The following is a 20,609-nucleotide window of genomic DNA, read 5'->3' on the forward strand; positions in this document are numbered from 1 at the left end:
CCCATTCGGGGGATAGTGATTTGATTCGGCTGAATCTGATTTAGCCAGGCCCATCCCACCCTGGCAATGGCTGCCCCACCGGCCCAGCTCTGGGCACTTGTTAAAAAAAAGCCCCGGTGCTCACTGGGTGCTGAAAAAAAATGAGAAAAGGGCCAGGAGCTGGCTCTGGCAGGGGCAGCCCTGGGGGGGGGGTGGGGTTTCAGGGGCTGGCAGGGGCTCCCCCATGGTCCTCTCCCCCAGTCCCCCCTCCCCTGCCCTTTTTTTTTTAATTGATTTGATTTGGATTTGGAGATTCAGCCACCAAATCAGGCCGAATCGCCACCAAATCGAATCACCACCCGTGAGAAAAGGGCCAGGAGCTGGCTCTGGCAGGGGCAGCCCTGGGGGGGGGGTGGGGTTTCAGGGGCTGGCAGGGGCTCCCCCATGGTCCTCTCCCCCAGTCCCCCCTCCCCTGCCCTTTTTTTTTTAATTGATTTGATTTGGATTTGGAGATTCAGCCACCAAATCAGGCCGAATCGCCACCAAATCGAATCACCACCCGAAACTTCGCGCAGCCCTACTGCTTAGTGACAGACGGCTCTAAGCAGGCTCCCTTGGAGTCAGAGGGCACATCCCAATGCGTGCAGACATGCAGTTTGCGGCACCTTAAACCCATTTGAGGTGCTGTAAACTGCATGTGGCATACATACAACCATTTGCTGCACTGTTAATTTGCAGCATGGCAAGTTTGGGGCGGGGTTTGACACCAGGAGATTCCCCATGTCAACCTGCTGCTAAAAAAGGCGCAGAGATTGGAGTCTGGTCACTGCTGCCCCAAAAGGCCCTCAGGACCCCAGGTAAGGCTGCTGGGGCCAGCACAGGTGCTGACCCCAGCCTCCCCTACCCCCTGGATAATTTGCCCTGCACCATCCCCATGTGCAAGGGCATGCACAGGGGCACAAATTTGTGCTGCTGTTATTTTTGCCAATGGCAAGCTTCTGCCTGTGGGGAGACACCCATAGACTGCAAGGTCATCCCTCAGTCCAAGGGATGGGTTTCTCTGGATTGTGGATGCAAAGTTGCAGATGAGATGTGCAACCATGTAATGCAACAGCCGCTGCTTGGGGAGGTTGAACGAAAGCTCCAGGAAAGAGCTTGGTTTATCATAAGGGTTTGGTGCCTTCACTAGTAAAAGAAACAAGGGTTAGATAGAGCAAGGAGGATGGGGAGACTCTAGGACTGCTTGCCCTCTTTTCTTTAGGCAGGTCTGGCTGAGCGCACCTTGCTAGAACAGTCTGGCTCAGCCACTTCCTGGTTCAGGGATCCTAGTCCCACTTGAAGTACCTGTGAAGTGTACAAGATAAAATGTGCTAACACACCTTCCCCCAGCCAACCTCCAGTGCTATGTATGCTTGTAATATAATAGCAGCTCATTCAAGTTAACTGCCAAACATCCAGGGATAAGCCTGTCAGGCTTTGTGCTCTCCCTGGCCACTGAGAAGCAATACAGCTCAGAAGTGCTAGGTAGGTAAAGGGCTGTGTCACTCCTCTTCTGAACCAGGGATTGCTCAGATCAGTCAGAACGACCTCAGATGAGAGGCCTGTTTACAGCCTTCTAGCTTAACCAAGCACTAATATTTGAAAGTTCTTCATTGAAGTGTCCAGCAAATCCCCTTCCTTACATCCATCCCCTTGGTTAGACCTCTGAGACCCTTCCTCTTCCCACATGACTTTGGCTGCCTGTTTGGTTGCTACTTCCGATTTTTGCTTCCCAACCTAACAGCCCCACCTGTTTCTACTTCCTCGGCAGAAGTCAGGAAGGTGTTCAAAGAGCAAGATGGGGAGGAGTTTATGAACTATACCAGCTTTCAGTGTTAATGGCTGTGAAGCTAGAGAGGGGCAAAGCAGTCAAGGTTTGAAAGGTAATTTCCCTCTCCAACTCCTACAGCAGAGAGGGATCCATCCTCAAGCAAAGAGGTACTGAAGCTCCAAAAGACCTGGCTGGCTAGTTTAAGTGATTTCACAGCAATCTGGTTGGCCATCTCTCCCTCTTCCTTATCCTGAGGATCTCGCCTCACTCCTACAGCAAAAAGAAAAGTTATTTATCCTGTCCGGCTAATTAAATTATTAACTGTCTGTCCAAATTCTTTCTTGACTAAACTTTTTCACGAAGTGTGTGTGCATTTTTCAGAAAACTGGATTTTGGTGAGAAACTGCACAGTAGAAAGCCAGAGCACTTCTCCTTAGTGATGCTCACACGGTGCCTGATGGAAGCTGTAGCTCTGTCCCATTCTCCTGTATAAGCTGGGCTCCTGACTTGGAGAATACCTCGGGGGAGACAATCTCCACCCCAGACCCCAAGAGCAGAGCACAGTGCGCTATGGGAGATACAGTCTTACCAGGCATTTCTGGCTGGAAAAGGAGGTGATCACAAGAAATCCAAACTCCAACTCCCATGTGAACTGCAGCTGCATTTCGACAGCTATTTTTGGCCCAATTGTACTCCAACTCCTATCAAGGAATTTAATTTTTTTTCTGTGGAAAATTCAGACCCGGATGGCTTCCCACTCCTCCTGTTTACAGGGACAAAAAACCCTTGTTGGCCAACTCATTACAGAGTACTCCTGGGTATGCTCTGTAAGGGAACATACCCTCTGCAGCTTCAAGGGTAGGTAGGGGGTGGGAAGAGAAGAGATGCTGGAAGCGATCTGTATCTGTATCTGTTTGCTGCAAGCAATTTCACTCTACAAGCAGATGCCTTGTTACTTTATGGGATGCTGCTGGCTCACCCAAGCTGTTTCTTTTCAGTAGAGGAGAGTTCACTGAAGTGGAGGGCTGACCCCCCCGTCATATTTGGCAGGAATGAAAACACTTGTGGGACTTTAGGGGTAATTTAATATATGGACGTAATGAACTGGGCTTGAGCTCTTGGATGGAATATGAATATGGTGGAGGTTCTGATCCCAGGCGGTGAGACATGCATCCCAGGCGGGAGGGCTGATCTAATGCTGCTTCCTTGGGATGGTAGGGCTCTTCCCCTGCTGCAGACACAAAGAGAAGAAGATTCACTAAACTTCTACATGAAACCAAGATCTTTCACAAAAAAGAAGGGAGATTCCAGCCTAGTTAAGGGATTTGAACACTCATCTTAGCTGAGTGCCTAGATCACCAGGCTACTTGTTATTCTGAGGTCTGTCTAAGTGAAAGGTCCACCTCAATCCCAGGAAAGCTTATTGCATGAATGCTTTTGTCCAAGCCTGTACTCTTCTGTAAAGACTACCATCAGTTTTGATAAGTCAGTATTTTTCAATGAAAAAATATTTTGTCAAAAAAAAACCCAACAAAAAAATAAAAAATCCAACAAACTGAACTGGCCCTTGTACCAAACGCCGAGCAACATCAACCTGCAAGCAATTCACCTTCCTTATGCATATGGTGTTGCATTAGGCTCTGCTGAAAACTGGGAGGGTGTTTGTTCACACAACTCCCTGGGCTGGCACAAACCCTTATTTCTCCCAGCAGACTAATGCCATCTCTGATCAAACAAAGACATCTGCTTCTAACTCAAAAGCTTGGGGAACATGTGTACAGGCAAACCCACACCTTCTGTCATCTGCTGAGGTCCCTCTAACGGCTAGTATATTCCCCAGGTACACTTTCTGTCCTGCCAGCAGAGCCGATGAGGTGGAGCTGGGCAGCTCTGGCAAGAGCTGTGTGGAGCTATCAGAACCTGCATGGGGATGCACATGCTTTGGCAGCTTAATGTAGAAGCTCCTGTCTGCAAGCAGAAGCCCTGCAGTGTAGATGAGGCCATTGCAGGACATTGTTACTGGGGTAACAGTGAAAAATGTCTTTTCCAAATTAACCCTCTTTTAGGTCTGAAATGCTCCCATTTGACACACACTGTAGAATGGACAGCTGGAGCACATGGGGGAAATCCCCTATTTTGCTCTCCCCCTTCACAATTACTAATAAAGTTAATACAGGGAAGTCTCTTCCTCAGCTAGAGGAGGTTGGTCCCCACAAAACCTTTCCAGGAACTCTGCCAGGCTCTGGTTTAAGTGATTCCAAGGCTGGGGCTTTCTCTGCTCCCTTTGGAAGCTCTACTCTGACCCCCAACAGGAAATATTTGCTTGTCTCGTTCCTAATTTCTCCCCTGGCCAGTTCTATCTGGTTCTCTCTCATTATTCCTTTCCAAGCCTAGCCTGACCCATCCCTCCTTTTGACAGACTGGCAGAATAAAGCCAATCTCATCTTCCTTCCACTCCCCATACTGTTGTGCCAGGTTGTCACGAGCGTTCTGGTATGAAGAGATCCTGTGCTGGGACTTGCATTGACATACCTCCTGCACAGATGGCCAAAGAGAGTTCAGCAACCACTTTTGTTTTGGTTTTTTTTAAGCCAGACAAGGAAATCTGTGGCTTTCAGCAGGTCCCAGTGAGCAAAGTGACCTGTCTCTTGTGCAGCCACTGGAAGAATCTGAATGTGGCAAAAGATGCAATTGTTTTCACTGGGACAGCACGAGGTTACTCACGGGAGACTGTGCCTTTGAGCTGTTGAGGTGGGCGTACATTAACACTGCAATGTTGCTGTGCCCGGCCTCCAGTGCAATTGCTACTGCATTGTTACCATCCTAGGAAATAAAAGAAAGAGGTTCAGGAGACACCCGAGCTTTCAGAGTAGGTCACCTGGTGCAACTGTCAGCAAAGCAGGTTTAATTATTGCAATCCCATCTTCTTGCAACTAGTCTAAGCTCTTTAAGCCCATGAGTAAGTATCACACACCACTTGGGCTATGACACTGAGAACATTACTTAAGTTTTTGGGGAGTATCTAAAGGGACAAAATAGAAATGCTATGCTTATACACAGCTTATAGACTCTGTTCTTTTACAGAGAAGGTCAGGACAGATCCACCTCCCCTCTTACTGGCTGTGAAGTGCAGATGGAAAAGACACTGGATGATGCCTGCCAGCCACATTCCTTCTGCCTCCACACAGCTGTTGGCTTCATCCAGGCCATTCTCCCTTGTCAATGGCTTTTTGTCCGAAGGGGTTTGTGTTTTGATAGACATTGGAAACACACATTTGGAAATGTCATTTTGAATACATGCAAGTCAAGGGTGTGTGCTGTGCACTATTTCTAGCTCAGAAAATTCCACTTAGCCAATCAGGCAGCAGAAACAATTTAATGGGCAGCCACAAATAAGGAACAATTAGTCCCAATCAATAGTTTGTGCAAATAAGGGGTCTGACAAGCAATCACCAAGAACAAACATATTTATAAAAATCCTGGTCCAATTGCAGATAATTTGCAGGGTGAAAATGCTCACATCTATGCATCAAGCAAACCTTGGGTTTGCAAAGGGGGCCATGCTGAAGAGACTGGCACATGTAGCAAAGGACAGCAGTGGAGAAACCAAGATGCGCAGAGCAGGCAGCAGAGTGAGGGGTGAAAACAGTGTGGGGCTCAGAGGAGGGGGAATAGGAGAGGACAGACTGGAAAATACTAACAGTAAAAGCAAAGAGCCTGAGAAAGTACAAGGGGACTGTGTGTGTGAGCATATGAGAGGGCAGTAGGGGGCATGCACGATAGCATCTTTTATCAACAGCAGCTCTGTCAGACAGAGAAGACTTTATGGGGGTGGGGGGCAGCAGCTCTGGAAACAGGGCAGAGAAGATGCAGGGAGAAGCTGCAGCCTCGGGCCAGAAGTGGCACTCACGTTATCCACAATGGAGAGGTCACAGACTGGCTGTGCCAGGAGCAGTCTCACGGTTTCCACCCGTCCGTGCTCGCAGGCACACATCAGCGCCGTGGACCCTTCCTCATCCTGCAAGTTCACATCGGCACCGCAGGCCAGCAAGGCTTCCACCATCTCCTGCCTGCCGTGGCTGACAGCAAGCATTAGTGCCGTCTGACCAGCCTGGAACCGAGAGAAGAGAGAGGAGGCTACAAAGGGGACCTGGCACCTTCCAATCCAACAGGGAGAGGGCATGGCTACTTCTGCCAGTGCAGAAGACTGCTCCAAGCCAGACAGATGTTCCAGGGACATAAGACAGGAAGGTCTAACAGAACAGCAGGGAGTGCTGGGGAGGGGACAGGCCCACTCAGCCAAGGCTGATGCATACCAAGGGAGAAGGACTCTTTCCACTCCTCTTCCAAAAGACCTGCTAGGCTCCACCTAGCTCATAAACCTGCTCATCTCTCCCCTTCTCCTCAGCTGAGTTCCCTCTTTGCCCCAGTGCATTGAAATGGAGCAGTGTTACATGGTATGTGATATAGTTTTTGTGTGTGATATGTGTTTTTACAGTGTGATATTACAGTTTTTGTGTGTGATATTGTGTTTTTACAGTGTGATATTACAGTTTTTGTGTGTGATATTGTGTTTTTACAGTGATATGTTAAAAACTGCCAGAAGCAGAGTCCAGGGGAGCTCTGTGCTGGACACATGCAGGGTCAGGCCAGCACCCAGGCCCAGTATTTGTGGCCCTTTCAGTAACTCTGCAGTCCAGCTGTTTTGCCTGTAGTCTAGCCCTGTTCCCACGAACTGCTCTGGGAGGTAGGAATCCACATGGCAGGCCTGCAGTCAGCCCTCCTCCTGTCGGGAGATAGGGTGCAATTGGGTAAAAAAAAAAAAGTAGGGACAGAAGCAGAGAAGGAACTCCTAAAGATAAGGCCTACAAACCAGAGGCAGGAGCAAAGCCACATGATATCGATAAACTGTCCCACAGGAGTAGTCCTTTTCAATACTTGTGGTTTGAGAAGCCGCCTGGGAGCTCCCCCAGGAGGAACTGGTTGGGGATTTGCAGTATCAGAGATGTAACTGTTTTGTGGTGAACGGCCCCAGAAATACCCACCTGGCTTGCTTTAGCATTGACATTCCCCATACTAAAGAGTCTCCTGACAACATTCATGTCTTCTTCATGCTCCACAGCTGCCAGAGCTGCCAGCATGAGGGCCGTGTATCCAGCTTTATTCTGGTGGTCAACGTTACAGACTCCTGCAGAAAGACAAGATGATCAGAGTGGCCTCGGCTGGCAGGACAGAGCACTGGGCACCCAGCCTTCCCGTGGACCTCGTTCCCAAGCCAGGGAGCAGCTGCTGGCTAATGGCAAGTTGTGGAATCCAGCGGCAGGGACAGGAGTGACATAGCGAGGGACCGCTGCACACTGTATGCAATGCAACCAGGCTGGCACAGTAGAGCAAATCACGATGACCCAGCGGGGCAGGTTTTGTTTACCAGCAGACAGGCAGGAGGGGACCAGATGATGTCTGAGTGTGGAGCATGGAAGAGCTAGGCTGCTAGGAGGGGCTCATGGGACAAAGAGGAAGCCTGAGAGCAGAGAGGTGAGGCAGCTGCTGGCAAAGGAGCCAAATTCTGTGCTCCTATCTCTTAGGTAGGACCTAAAGGTGAATTTCCCCTCCTCAGGGCTTCAAGGAGCTGAACATGACTTGGCCACATGGTCAAAGCCATAAAGCTGGTGTCTTTGTTGCACTCACCAGTGTCCAGCAGCAGCCGCACGATCTGAAAGTTGGAGTGGGAGACACTGTAGTGGAGGGCCGTGTTGCCATTCCCGTCGGAGAGGTTGATGACATGGGTGAGCAGTGCTGGCGAGACTTCTGTGAAGGCCATGAGGTGGTTGGCAACCATCTCTGAGACAGAGGATTTCTGGCTGGACACTCGGAACCACTCCTGCAGAATGAGGCTGCTGCTGGACAGCTGGGGAACAAAGAGGGCAGCGCTGAAGCCATCAAGTGCTTCTCTCTAGGGAAGCATGTTCCTTGGATGCAGCCCTTGAGCAGTTATGGCTTCCGCTGCTAAATCTCTCAGACCTGCTGGAAAGAGCTCCCCAGAGAATCTGTGGCCCAAGGTTGTGCTACATCCAGCCAAACCCTCCCACTGCAGCATGGTCAGCAGTGCAATTTATTGCACCTTTTCAGTTACCTGACACAGCCCCAGGCAGCACCAAGGTTGGGGGGCACTGCCTGTAGGATGGGCCAGCACTAAACCTTCTTGCCTTCTGTCAGCAGCCTTATGCAGCTGGGCTTAGGCATGGGTGCAGAGAAGCATGCAGAGAGGTGTGCAGGGTAAGTCTGTGACAACACTTTACCTTCCCTGGACACTCCATTGCTGACCCAAGGATTGCTGTTCTCAGGCAGCAACATTTTAAAACCCAGTTTCAATAGGAAATCGCATGTCCTTTCACAGCATCTGATGGTGTGAGCTTCAGCCCATGAATGCTTGTGCTCTATATATTTTATTTTTTTAGTCTACAAGGTGCAAATCTACCCTGCCTGATTTTAGACTAACATAGCTAACTACCTCTCTATGCATCTTGGGCTCTGGAAGAGAAGATAGGTCAGAGAGGAGCCTTAAGCTCACATATTGGGTGGTCCTGAATAATGCCACAGTCCTCAGATCACTTACTTCCCCAGGTGCTATTCCTCAGTGTCTGGGGTGGCAAGATGAGCCCCACAAGACTCAAGACTACCAAGTCTGAAACAGAGGGAAGGGACTTTCCATGAGAAGAGCAAGGGATATTCATGGGGAAGCTCAGGGCTTCAGCATGTGGGAGAATGACTCTTTTCCATTCTCCTGGCTTCCAGGCCACCTCCTAGCAGCTGCGGGCGCTGCAGATAGGGGCTCCAGCAGAGCAAACTGCTGCTCCTGGGACTGCAATGGAAAAGGAGTTGGTGGATCCAAGTTTGGTTGGTTGTAGGACTTTGAAGAAGACTGTTTGGGAGAATACCCTACATCAGGGGTGCTCAAATCCCAAGCCGCAAGCCAGATGTGGCCTGCAAAGCCATGTCATCTGGTTTGTGGGGAATTTGGTGGTAGGGTAGTGGTGGCAGCTACCTCTGCTCCCTTGCTGCCAAATTTCTAAACTCGTGGGGAGCCTTGCAGGCCAAATAACATGGCCTTACATGCTGTATCAGGCACGTAGGGACCAATTCCAGTGTACTGGGATCGGTGGAGACAGAACAGGACTAAACAGCGTGCACAGGGCCCAATCCTGATGAGGCAACACAGGGCCTCATTCTGGCACTCGGGGCCTGATTCAGTTCACGAACTGGCCCCTCACCATTAATCCAAACCGTGGCCCCAAAAGGCAGAGCACTACAGCTGTATATGGCTGCAGCTCTCGCCACAGAGAATATGAGCACACACTGCAGATCCTAAATGACCTGCCACAGACCCAAAAACCTTCTTTCAAAGTCCTGGCCCTGCAGACAAAGCACATGGTGCCCAAAAGCATAGGACTGATACCCCCCCATCCCGCGGCCTGTGGAATTCTCCCAGCTGCTTCACCTTTCAGTACCCCCTTTTACTCACCACTTCCTTGCTCTTCGCAGAACTGGGATGGCTGAGATGGCTCTTTACAATCACGCAGGCCTCTCTCATTCTCGGGCTCAGTTCAAACCTGTTAAAAGCAGGTTGGAGCAGGAGCTGTATACATCTGGCCCACAGAACCACGGAGATATGTCCAGGAGAGGACACAGCTGCGAACAAAACAACCCTCAGCTTGCTAACAGGTGTGTGTACTAACATGAGGCCACTTTCCATCCATTCCTCAAGCAGCATAAAAGCAGAGTAACTTGGTGTTTGCTGTGAGCAGCCGGGACCGTAGGGGCTGCTTTTAGATTTCTAGCAAAACAGGCTGGAGGGTTATTCAGCAATAAATGCCAAGGATTGTGGGGAAAGTAGACATGGTGCTGTGGTGGTGGTACCAGGGTCTGAGTGGGAGAAGGCTGGGGAGCACCTTATCCTCACAACCAGTAATTAACTTATTCTCTCCTCATCCTGCAAACTGGACCCTGAGCCAAGAGAGGGGACAAGTGACTGCCCAGCTGCACAGCAATCACACAGCAGAGCCTGGCACTCAATTTAGATTTCCTGAGTCCTAAATGGAGGACCTTGGTTTCAGCTCATCCTCCCCTTTGGCAGGTTGGATAACTCATACCCAGTTATTGGTTGGATAACTCAAACCCAGTTATTGGTCAAGGAATGTGGAAGCATCAGGTTGGAGACAAGTATTAGCAACAGCAATGGAAGGGCAGGCTACAAAGGCAGAGCTCCACGCTGAGTCCCAATGTTCCCCTGAGGTTTGCCAAGCAGAAAGCCCCCATCATCCCTGTTCTGTGCAGCCCTCGAGGCTTTGAGAACGCCAGCACTCAGTGGGAGGACTGAGGCCAAAGGTAGCTGCCTGTGGCAGTTTAACTTCCCAGAAGCAACTTGATTTCAGGAATGGAAATGGTCCTAAAACCAACCATAATTTAGGAATGTAAGGGCTGCCTGGCTACCTGCCCTTCTCCCACAGAGGCCAGAGTCGGACACTTCAAGAAAGATGCGAGTATGCAATTAGAAAAGTTTCCTCTGAGCTCATTCGTTAGGCGTTGGTTTATGTCCCAACAGCACAAGGGATTGTATCTCATCCCAGCTCTGCAGGTATTTTAATCACAGCTGTGCTGATGTTGTCTATTCACATTAAAGGGGGTTTCAAAATAGGGGATGTATTTGGTGCTGATCAGCTATTACATCTGAAAATCATACCTTCTTTGGCTGTCAAATAGTTTATATGGGGGCATCAAAGTCATCTGGCCCTGCAGGATAAATGAGGGGCATAGGGCTGGACTGTGAGCTGGACTGGGCATTTGTTGGTCTTAGGTGTATAGAGCTGGTCTGGTGCCTGATGTATGAGGTGCACAGGGTTGGACCCAGCTTGTTCTGTACATGGCACACAGGGCTGGTAAGGGGCACACACTGCATGTGGCACCTGCACCAGACCAGTCCTAAGACAACAGTGTGCCCTTGTTGCCAGGACAGCATACTGGACTGCACTGGTAGGAGTGTTGCCAGTAGGTCAAGGGAAGTGATTATTCCCTTCTATTTAGCCCTGGTGAGGCCACATCTGGAGTACTGGGTCCAGTTTTGGGCCTCCCCACTACAGAAAGGATGTGGACAAATTGCAGAGAGTCCAGTAGAGGGCAGTGAAAATGGAGAGGGGACTGATACTCATGACTTGTTAGGAGAGGCTGAGGGAACTAGGCTTATTTAGTCTGCAGAAGACAAGACTACAAGGAGCGACCATCTCAAGCTGCAGCAAAGGAAGTTTAGGTTAGATATTAGGAAGACATTCTCTCACTAGGAGGGTAGTAAAACACTGGGACAGGTTACCTAGAGAGGCTGTGGACTCTCCATGTTTGGAGCTTTTTAGGACCTGGCTAGACAAAGCTTTGGCTGGGATGATCTAGTTGGGGCTGGTCCTGCTTTGAGCAGGGGGTTGGACTAGATGTGACCTCCTGAGGTTCCTTCCAGCCCTAATTTTCTATGATTTTCAGTGGGCATGTTTTCATTTTCCATATAACTATTGCATATGGTTTTGGATCCTACTGAGCTCTTGCACTCAGTGATGCACCATGGCAGAGAGTACAATAGGTGAAGCCTGTGCTGTACATAAAAGTATTTCCCTATATTAGCTTATATTCCTTGATGTCATTCTTGTTTCTGGAGGGAGTAGGGCTCAGCCTATCTTTCCTGCATAACTCCTTATTCCCTCTAACTTTTTCATGTGGTCCCTTATTTATTTCCTGCTCACTTTATGCTGCCATTTAGCCAAAGTGGTTTTCCAGCTGTATGCAACTGGAGGCCTGCACTGGACAACACGTGCTGCACTTGGTAAAATACAGCAGGCTTCTCTTGTGAGCAGGCTCCTCTGGCTGTGCCACACACAATCTTCAGTCACAGGGGGAGCAACTCTTTCCTCTGGCTCTAGAAGCCACAATTGGAGGTCTTAGCAAACGTCTGAAGATTGAAGGACACAGTGGAAGCAGAAGAATGGCAAGAGACCAGTGTGGCTGCACAAGAAATTTCTAGGATTCCTCCAAAGCAAAAGAAAAGCATAGAGTCAATGGGAAGATGGGCAGGTCACCAAGAAAGCTTACCAGGAAATAGCAAGAACCTGCAGGGACAAAATCAGGGAGGCAAAGATAAAGAATGAGCAGCACCAGGCAAGGGAGGTTAAAGACAACAAGAGCTTCTATACATATACTGGCCAGAAAAAAAAAAGACCAAGGTGACCAGGGAGCCAGCGAACAGGGACTGCCAACAGAGAAGCAGTTTGCAGGCAGTTGCTGGAGGCCGGGCCAGAGCCTGTAAGGGGTGAAGGTCCCTTCAATATGGGGGGGACATCACAGCCGAAGAGGGTAGGGGTCAGCCAGCATGCAGGCTGTTATAAGACCAGAATGGGGCCAGAGTGAGAGCTGGGCCCAATGAAAGAGAGCCCAAGGACAGCATCTTAATGAGGGAGCAAGACCAGGTCAGGTAGGCCTGCCTGGTCCTAGATAAGACCTAAAACTGCACCCTGCCAGGGAAGGGTGGTCTGGTAGGGTTGTCCATGGCAGGATAGTCCCCCCAAAAATGCCAGGCCAATTACCTTCCGAGTGACAGGCATGCCTATGGGAGAGGCACCTGAGCCTGTGGGGATGTAAGACCCTGGTAGTAGTGGGGCCAGGTATGCCTATGGAAAGGCACTTGAGCCCGTGGGGGTGTAATACCCTGAGGCCCCAACATAGGGGCAGAGTGTAGGCCCCAGCGAGCAGGGCAGAGTAGCTACCCCTGGAAAAGGGGTGCATTGTTGAGGCCCCAAAAAAGGAGGCGTGTGTTGAGGCCCCAGGAAGGGAGCAGTTAGTCGTTGGATGCCTGAGGCCGCAAGTAGGCCTGAGGCACAGAGGACAAGTAATTGACCCTAATTAGAGGGTGCAAATGAAGAGTTACCCAGCAAGGGGCTTGGGTCAGAACTCCGCCCAGGGCGAAGTGAATTGGCTGGTCACTACTTAGATGAGGGTCACAGGAGAGGTCCGAAAGGCTGCGCCAGAGTCAGTCAAGGGGTGCAAACAGGCAAGTCTGAAGGCCTATGGGAACCACTCAAGGGAGCAAAGCAGGTTGAATGTGGCCCTATGCGGAGCAGAGAGTAAGAGGCCCAGTGAGAGTGGGTGGAGTGCTAGAGGCCCAGTGACAGCGAGTGGTGTGAATGAGGCCTGTTGGGGTGGAATGATAGGATGAATGTGCAAGGCCTAGCAAGGGCTGAGTTTGGCTCAGCCTCAAACCGGAGAAAACAGCAACTCAGGGATGACATCTGTAAGGCATGGGGCACGATAAGGCGAGGTTGGAGTCATGTGTACATCCCTAGACAGCGGGGTCTTAAATGGGCAGCCTCCTGATTTATTACAACCATTATAGTAACAACAAGGCGTGGCAGGAAAGACCGGGCAGACTGCCAAAGACAGGCGGGTGGCTTGGCCGGTACTGTGACCAGGCCTGGGAGTTTGCCTCGTCACAGGTACCTATACATGTGCTCCTCCACATTCTAATTAGACCACGTTGGAACAGACTTAATTAATCGAGTCTTGCTGCAGCGTCACATGTATTAAGCCCCCCCATGTTTTAAATGGCTGCAGAGAGCTTTAACTTAACCTCATAGAATGAGGTTTAGATAAAGTGTCCTGTGGCCATTTTAAATGTGCAGGGGCTTAAAACACGTTATGTTGGGACATTTTAATTAGAGTGGCTGCCTGGGAATCATTGTAATTAACACCCCCCACCCCCAGCATGTGCACAGACAACCCTTTTGATGGATCTGAATCAATTTAAGTCAGCAGGGTCTGTGAACTTCATCCCTGGGTACTGAAAGAACTGGCAGATTAGATCTCAAGAGCCTTCTGTGGAGAGGTGCCTTTCCAGGGGTGGCCAGTTTGGGGAGGAGATGAGCAGCCCTCAGTGCTGGAAGAACAGGTTAGGGATTACTTAGAAGAGCTAGATGTGTACAAGTCCATGGGTCTGGATGGGATGCACCTGAGGATGCTGAGGGAGTTGGCTGATGTGATTGCAGAGCCACTGGCTATCATCTTTGAAAACTCATGCCAATCAGGGGAGGTCCCAGATGATTGGAAAAGGGCAAACATAGTGCCCATATTTAAGAAAGGGAAGAAGGAGGATCCAGGGAACAACAGACAAGTCAGCCTCACCTCAGTCCCTGGAGCAGATCCTCAAGGAATCCATTTCTAAGCACTTTGAAGAGAAAAAGGTGATTAGGAACAATCAGCATGGATTCATCAAGGGCAAGTCATGCCTGATCAACCTTATTGCCTTCTATGACAAGGGGACTGGCTCTGCGGATGCGGTGAGACCGTGTACCTTGATTTTAGCAAAGCTTTTGATACGGTCTCCCACAGCATTCTTGCAGGCAAGCTAAGGAAGTATGGTGGATAGAAAATCCACTGTAAGGTGGATAGAAAACTGGCTAGAGCATTGGGTTCAGAGAGTACAGTAGACTCCCGACTTACGTGTAATATTGCATTCCTGAGAAACCTTACGTATGTTGAATTCACATGACTCGAGATGAATTTTCCCATAGGAAATAATAGAAAAGTGAGGGGTCGCATTCCTTAGACCTCACATTTATGACACCAAAGGTACCAAAATAAAACCTTTTTCAACCAATACTTTATTATTATGTTACAAAAACATATTGTAAACATATTTATTCAGTTACATTATAAGAAATGCACACAAAAAATACAAAATGGACATACAACCATCTTCAATCCATCCATCAATGGGGAGCCAAGTCTTCATCCAGGCCGAACACATCAGAAGATGGCGGTGATATCTCTCCCCCAAGAATTGGAGGGCTAAGAGTCGGTTGATTGAGTCGAGATAGTGCTGTTCCGCTTCCTGACGAACTTGTCCAAGGAAGACTGCACCGAGCAGCACCACTTCTCCCTGTAAAGCTCTGTGTAGCAGGCATTAGCTTCCTTCATCAGCCTGGCAACCTTAGCATTTCTTTCATGATTGGGGTCGTTTGCATCAAAGAAGGCTAGGTAACCATCCAAAAGTTTGAACCCATCAGCCATGCCTTTCATCATGAGAACTCGGGGAAAGGCCCTTTCATATTCTTCCATGGGCTCTTCCTCTTCATGGCGCTCCTTATCCAGCTCAAGAAGATCGTCATTTGAGAGTTCCTCCCTATGGGAATCGAGCAGCTCAAGCATGTTTTCCTCGCTGACCTGCTCAAAGCCTGCACTCTTAGCCATCTCGACGATCTCATCTCTTGCATCACTGATAAATTCGTCAGCAGCAAAGCCTCCGAAATCATTTACAACAGCAGGCCAGATGTTTTTCCAGACACCATTAAGGCACTGCTGTGTAACATCATTCCAGGCGTCTCCGATGATGTCTATGGCCACCTTGATGTTAAAGTTCTTCCAAAATTCTTTGACATTTGCCTTTTCTTTTGACACTGTCTCATTGATAAGCTTCATGAAGGTTTTCTGTAGACAACAGCTCTTGAAAGCTCAAATAACACCCTGATCCATGGGCTGGATGAGTGACGTGTTCAGTGGCAAGAACACCACCTTAATGTTCTCACTGGAGTTGCCACAGCTTGGGGGGGTGTGTCCTGGAGCATTATCAAGAAGCAGTAAAATTTGGAAAAGCAGATTTTGCCTGTCACAATAAGCCCTCAATTCCAAATGCTGCCGACTGGAAAAATAATCCAGTAATCCATCCTTTTTGGCTGGCTCTTCAATAAATAGGCAGGTGTCCCTCTGCATAACCCTTAAGTGCCCAAGGGTTTTCGGCACGGTAAACCATCAACAGTTTGAGCTTGAAGTCGCCAGCTGCATTCGCTCCAAGCAGCAGTGTGCAGCGATCCTTCGTAGCCTTAAACCCTAGGGCGGTTTTATCCTCGACTGAGATAAATGTTTGACTCGGCATCCATTTCTAGAAGAGTCCAGTTTTGTCCAAGTTGAAAACTTGCCTCAGATCGTAGTTTCCCTCCTCAATAGCAGCCTGTAGGATTGAAGGAAATTTATCTGCAGCGCTTTTATCAGCAGCTGCTGCTTCACCCATCATTTTGAGATTATGAAATCCATGGCGTGCTTTAAATCTATCACACCATCCAGCACTTGCATTAAATAGCTTGGCTTCAGGATCTTCACGTTTTAACACTTCATAAATGCTGCGTGCCTTTGTTTGAATCACCTGGGTTGAAAGCGGCATGTGTTCTTGATTCGGGTGCTCAATCCATGTTGTCAACATGCGTTCCATTTTCTCCATGATAGCCGACCTTGTTAATGAAACACGGGCAGTAGATAAACTTGTAGCTCTCTTACAGGACTCCTTAATTTTCTCTGCATTGTCCCTAATTGTATGGATAGTTGACTCTCTGAGCCCTGTAGCACACCTAATTTCCTTTGTCTTCTCACCTCTTTCGTATCTCTTCACAACTTCAAGTTTTTCTTCCAAAGTTATAGCTTTTCTTCTCCTTGTAGAGGCAGAAGCACTTGTAGAATCACTATTAGAAGCACTCATCTTGAACACTTAATGAAGTGTAAGGGGTTAAGAAAGCTCTTAACTGAGAGCGTTAAGAGGAGATGCTGCTACCACAATGACAACACCGAGACTGAGCGAGCCTCCAGAATCCTGCTTGGGACCCCAAGCTGCGCGTAACACTGTTTGACTCAGTCTGCGCATCTCGCAAGGCATTCATGTATATACGCAAATGACGCGCATCTTGGGGTGTATTTTTCTGCTTGGGTGTTAATATTAATCCGCATAAACGCAAGATACGAGTAAGTCGAATACACGTAAAATGGGGGTCTACTGTAGTAATCGATGGCTCATGTCTAGCTGGCAGCTGGTAACAAGTGGAGTGACCCAGGGGTCGGTCCTGGGGCTGGTTTTGTTCAATGCCTTCATCAAATATGTGGAAGATGGCATAGAGTGCACCTTCAGCAAGTTTGCAGATGTCACCAAGCTGGAGGAAGTAGTAGATACACTGGAGGGTAGGGCTAGGATTCAGAGTGACTTGGACAAATTGGAGGACTGGACCAAAAGAAATCTCATGAGGTTCAACAAGGACAAGTGCAAAGTCCTGCACTTAGGATTAAACAATCCCATGCACCAGTACAGGCTGGGGGCTGACTGGCTGGGCAGCAGCTCTGCAGAAAAGGACCTGGGGGTTACAGTGGACAATAAGCTGAATATGAGCCAGGAGGGCAATAAAAATAGTGAGGGGGCTGGGGGACATGACTGATAAGGAAAGACTGAGGGAACAGGGCTTATTTAGTCTAAAGAAAAGGAGACTGAGAGGGGACTTAATAGAAGCCTTCAGCTACCTGAAGGGCAGTTCCAAAGAGGATGGAGCTGGACTGTTCTCAGTGGTGGTAGATGACAGAACAAGGAGCAATGGGCTCAAGTTGCAGCAAGGGAAGTTTAGGTTAGATACTAGGAAGAATTTTCTCACTAGGAGGGCAGTAAAACACTTGAGCAGGTTACCCAGAGAGGTGGTAGAAGCTCCATCCTTGGAGGTTTTCAAAACCTGGCTAGACAGAGCTTTGGCTGTGATGATTTAGTTGGGGATAGTCCTGCTTTGAGCAGGGGTTTGACTAGATGTGACCTCCTGAGGTCCCTTCCAATCCTAACTTTCTATGATTCTATGAAGCCCCTGGCATCCCTTCAGCCCTCTTTCTGGGCAATCACCCCGTCAATCACCCACCAGGCACCATGCTTTGATGTCTTTTTACTTTTACAGGAGGGAGGCTGCTCCAGGGCTTCCTAAATTGCTCCCTCAAATAATCACCAGGTGCCTGTGGTCCCTGCTTTATGAGCAAATTGCATAGCTCCATTCCACCCCCACACCATGTCCCATGCCTCGCAGATGGCATCCTCATCAACGTTCTCTTCCACTTAGCCCTTCCCCTGGGGCTCCTGGACCATTGCTGGTCCCACACTCTCAGCCCAATCTGGGCTCCAGACCCCTCCCTGGGACCCTAGAAACCTCCTCTTCCCCTTAATTCCTCCCCAACCTCTGAACTACTTTAGGTGTTACCCTCCATGTTGACCTTCCGAAGCTGCAGCCATCCTGCTAAGGTGGTGTTCTCTCAGCAGGCTCCAAGCTGTTATTACTGGCTCATCTCAGTGGAGACCCATAGGGGTCTGTTCTGGGCCAGGTGCCATTCAACGTGTTTATCTGCAGATGACACAAAAAGCTGGGAAGAACTGAGAACAAGCTGGAGAATAGGAGCCCAATTCAGAAGGATCTTGTTAGACTGGAGAGCTGGGCTAGAGCCAACAGGATGAAATTCAAGGGTGACAAATGCAAGGTGTTACACCTCAGGAAGAATAATCAAAACCACAAATACAAAATGGGAGACAACTGGCTCAATGGCAGCACCATGAGAAGGATCTAGACTTTTTGGTGGATCACAGACTCAATATGATTCTGCAGATTGATGCTACTCAAAAAGGTAAATATGGTTTTGGGCTCCACCTATATGAGCACTAGGTACAAGACATGGGAGGTGATAGTACCTCTTTACTTGACACTCATCTAGAGTATCGTGGGCAGTTTTGGGCTCTACATTTTAAAAAGGACTTGGAGAAGTTAGGGAAGGTCCAGTGGTAGGCAACAAAAATGATAAAGGACTTGGAAGGCTAGTCATACAAGGAGAGGTTGAAAGAAATAGGGATGTCCAGGTTGTTGAAAAGGCAAGTAAAAGGGGATGTGATCGCAGTCTTCAAATATCTGAAAGAAGAGGGAGAATATCTTTTCTCCACTGCTGCAAAGAGCAGGACATGGACTAATGGCCTCAAGCTGCCACCAAGTAGGTTTAGACTGGATATGAGGAAAAGACTTCTTTGCTTTTAGAACAGTGAGGCAGTAGAACAGACTGCCTAGGGAAGTTGTGGAATCTGTCCTTGGAGACGAGCCAGAGGTTGGAAAAGCATTGGTCATGGATGTGCTAGGAGTAGCTATGCTTGGAGTACTCTGTAAAGAACAGGCCTTAGAAGCTCAGGAGCCCTCATCACCAGATTGTTGAGAAATAACGAGTAGATGTCTGTAGCCTAAAGCAGGTGGAAATTGGAGATGACAAGATGATAATGCTCAGCTGTAGGAGAAAGAAGCAGAGCTCCACAACTGGCTTAGTTATGAAAGATTAAAGGAGATGGCATACGATTATGCAGGCGATACAGAAAGGGGAGACAGCCCAACTTGGACTAACTACCCCATTTGCCAAACATGCCAGAGGTTCTGTCTGGCAGCCCCACCCCAGCTGATGAACCAGCTAGCCATTGTTCGAGCTTCCTAATGGGCTGGTGGGGAGACCAGCCTCATCTAGTCCACCTGTGGCAGCAGACTGGAGACCAGCCTGAAGGTCTGCTGTGGCAAGTGTCCTTGGATCCTGTGCTCTCTGGTTTTCTGGCTTCTGACACTGCTCAGCTCTGCCCGGCATCTGGATTCTAGCTTTTGGGAACTCCACTTGGCTTTGGCAACTTGGTCCCTGGCTCCAGAACCCTGACTTGCCCTGTGACTTGGATTCTGCTTCTGGAGTTCCCCCTTGGATGTGGTACCTTTGACTCCAGCACCTGTCTCTACCCATCCCCTGGTGGCCTACTCCTTAAGCAACACTGCCTACGCCTTAGGCATCTTGAGTGGAGGCTGTTCCCTGGTTGCAGATTAGCATGGAGTGTTTAGCATTTTGCATGGTTCTGGGCTTTGCTGGTTGCCACATGAGGCTGGGAATGTTTTCCCTCCTCCTGTTGTTACAAGTATCTGTTTGTGGGGGGGTTGGTCTTCCTCAGAAGCATTTGGTTGCCTACAGCCAAGGCTTAGGATTTTGACTGGGGTGTGCCAATGCTCCTGCTGCAGCTAAAACCCAAAGGTTTCTAACTAGGGGTCTTGCCCCTCCACGCAGGGTCAGATCAAACACTATAACAGGGAGGAATTTTGCCCCATGGTCAGAATGGTACAGACTCTTGCAGGTTTTACCTTCCTATGTGGTTAGGGAGGGGGAGAGGCATGGCTCTTTCCTTGGCTCTCTGGAGCACATTTTAACAACCTTTGCAGCAGCAAGCACTGACCATCGTTGTTCCCCTGCTTTACCTCTGGCAAGTTAGGGTGTCATGCCTTGCAGCCATGTGACAGGATTGATTGCGTTAGGTTAGACCAGGATCTGTACAGGATGGTTTGGACAAGCATGATCCTGCCTCAGGCAGGCAGAGGGTTGGATTTGATGACCTCCAGAGGTTTCTTCCAGCCCTACTTCTCTCTGATTCTCTGAAGGAGGCTTTCTGCTGTGCCTGCCCCAGTCACACATTTCAAAACAGGCAGATGGTTACAATAAAGTACTCTTGGTTCCCACCAGCACGGTGTCCTCGCAGCGATGTGCCTCTGCACAGCTGTCAAACTTCCACAGCTTTTATGGACGTACTTCTCAGAGTGCCCTGCAGATAGCATCCTTTCCAAAGGGGCTAGATGGGCCCCAAGACATGGGAATTGTTCAGGATTTTGCTCAAATTACCTAAAAGGTTCATCTACCAACCATCCCAGCAAGGTGGCTGCCAACACCCCCAGGGTAAGGTCATAATGGGAATAAAATGAAACTCTTTTAGCAACTCTAGATTGAGTGACTGTATTAGAAATGGCTCCAACAGCCTCTGCTGGCAGCCTCTTGTTGGGAAATGCTGGCTTGCCTCAGGTACAAGATGCTCTACATGTCTGACTTGCACCTGTCATTTCAGCTGAGATTAGAGCTAGTCACAATTTGCCTAAGTGAACTTTTTCTCCTG

The 20,609-nt window shown here is 49.1% G+C and overlaps 1 protein-coding gene across 1 annotated transcript in view; it reads right to left on the reverse strand.

The window, feature by feature from the left end:
• Positions 1–457: 457 nt before the first annotated feature.
• Positions 458–20,609, reverse strand: part of KANK3 (KN motif and ankyrin repeat domains 3) — a 57,477-nt gene continuing 37,325 nt past the window's right edge. Inside the window, 6 exon segments of the mRNA XM_025206622.1 lie at positions 458–3,020; positions 4,514–4,612; positions 5,700–5,900; positions 6,835–6,977; positions 7,478–7,697; positions 9,312–9,399. Coding sequence (XP_025062407.1) covers positions 2,982–3,020; positions 4,514–4,612; positions 5,700–5,900; positions 6,835–6,977; positions 7,478–7,697; positions 9,312–9,399 — 790 coding nt within the window. The 3' untranslated portion in view covers positions 458–2,981.

This window comes from Alligator sinensis, unplaced genomic scaffold (genome assembly GCF_000455745.1).
Source record: "Alligator sinensis unplaced genomic scaffold, ASM45574v1 scaffold103_2, whole genome shotgun sequence".
NCBI classification, from domain to species: Eukaryota; Metazoa; Chordata; order Crocodylia; family Alligatoridae; genus Alligator; species Alligator sinensis.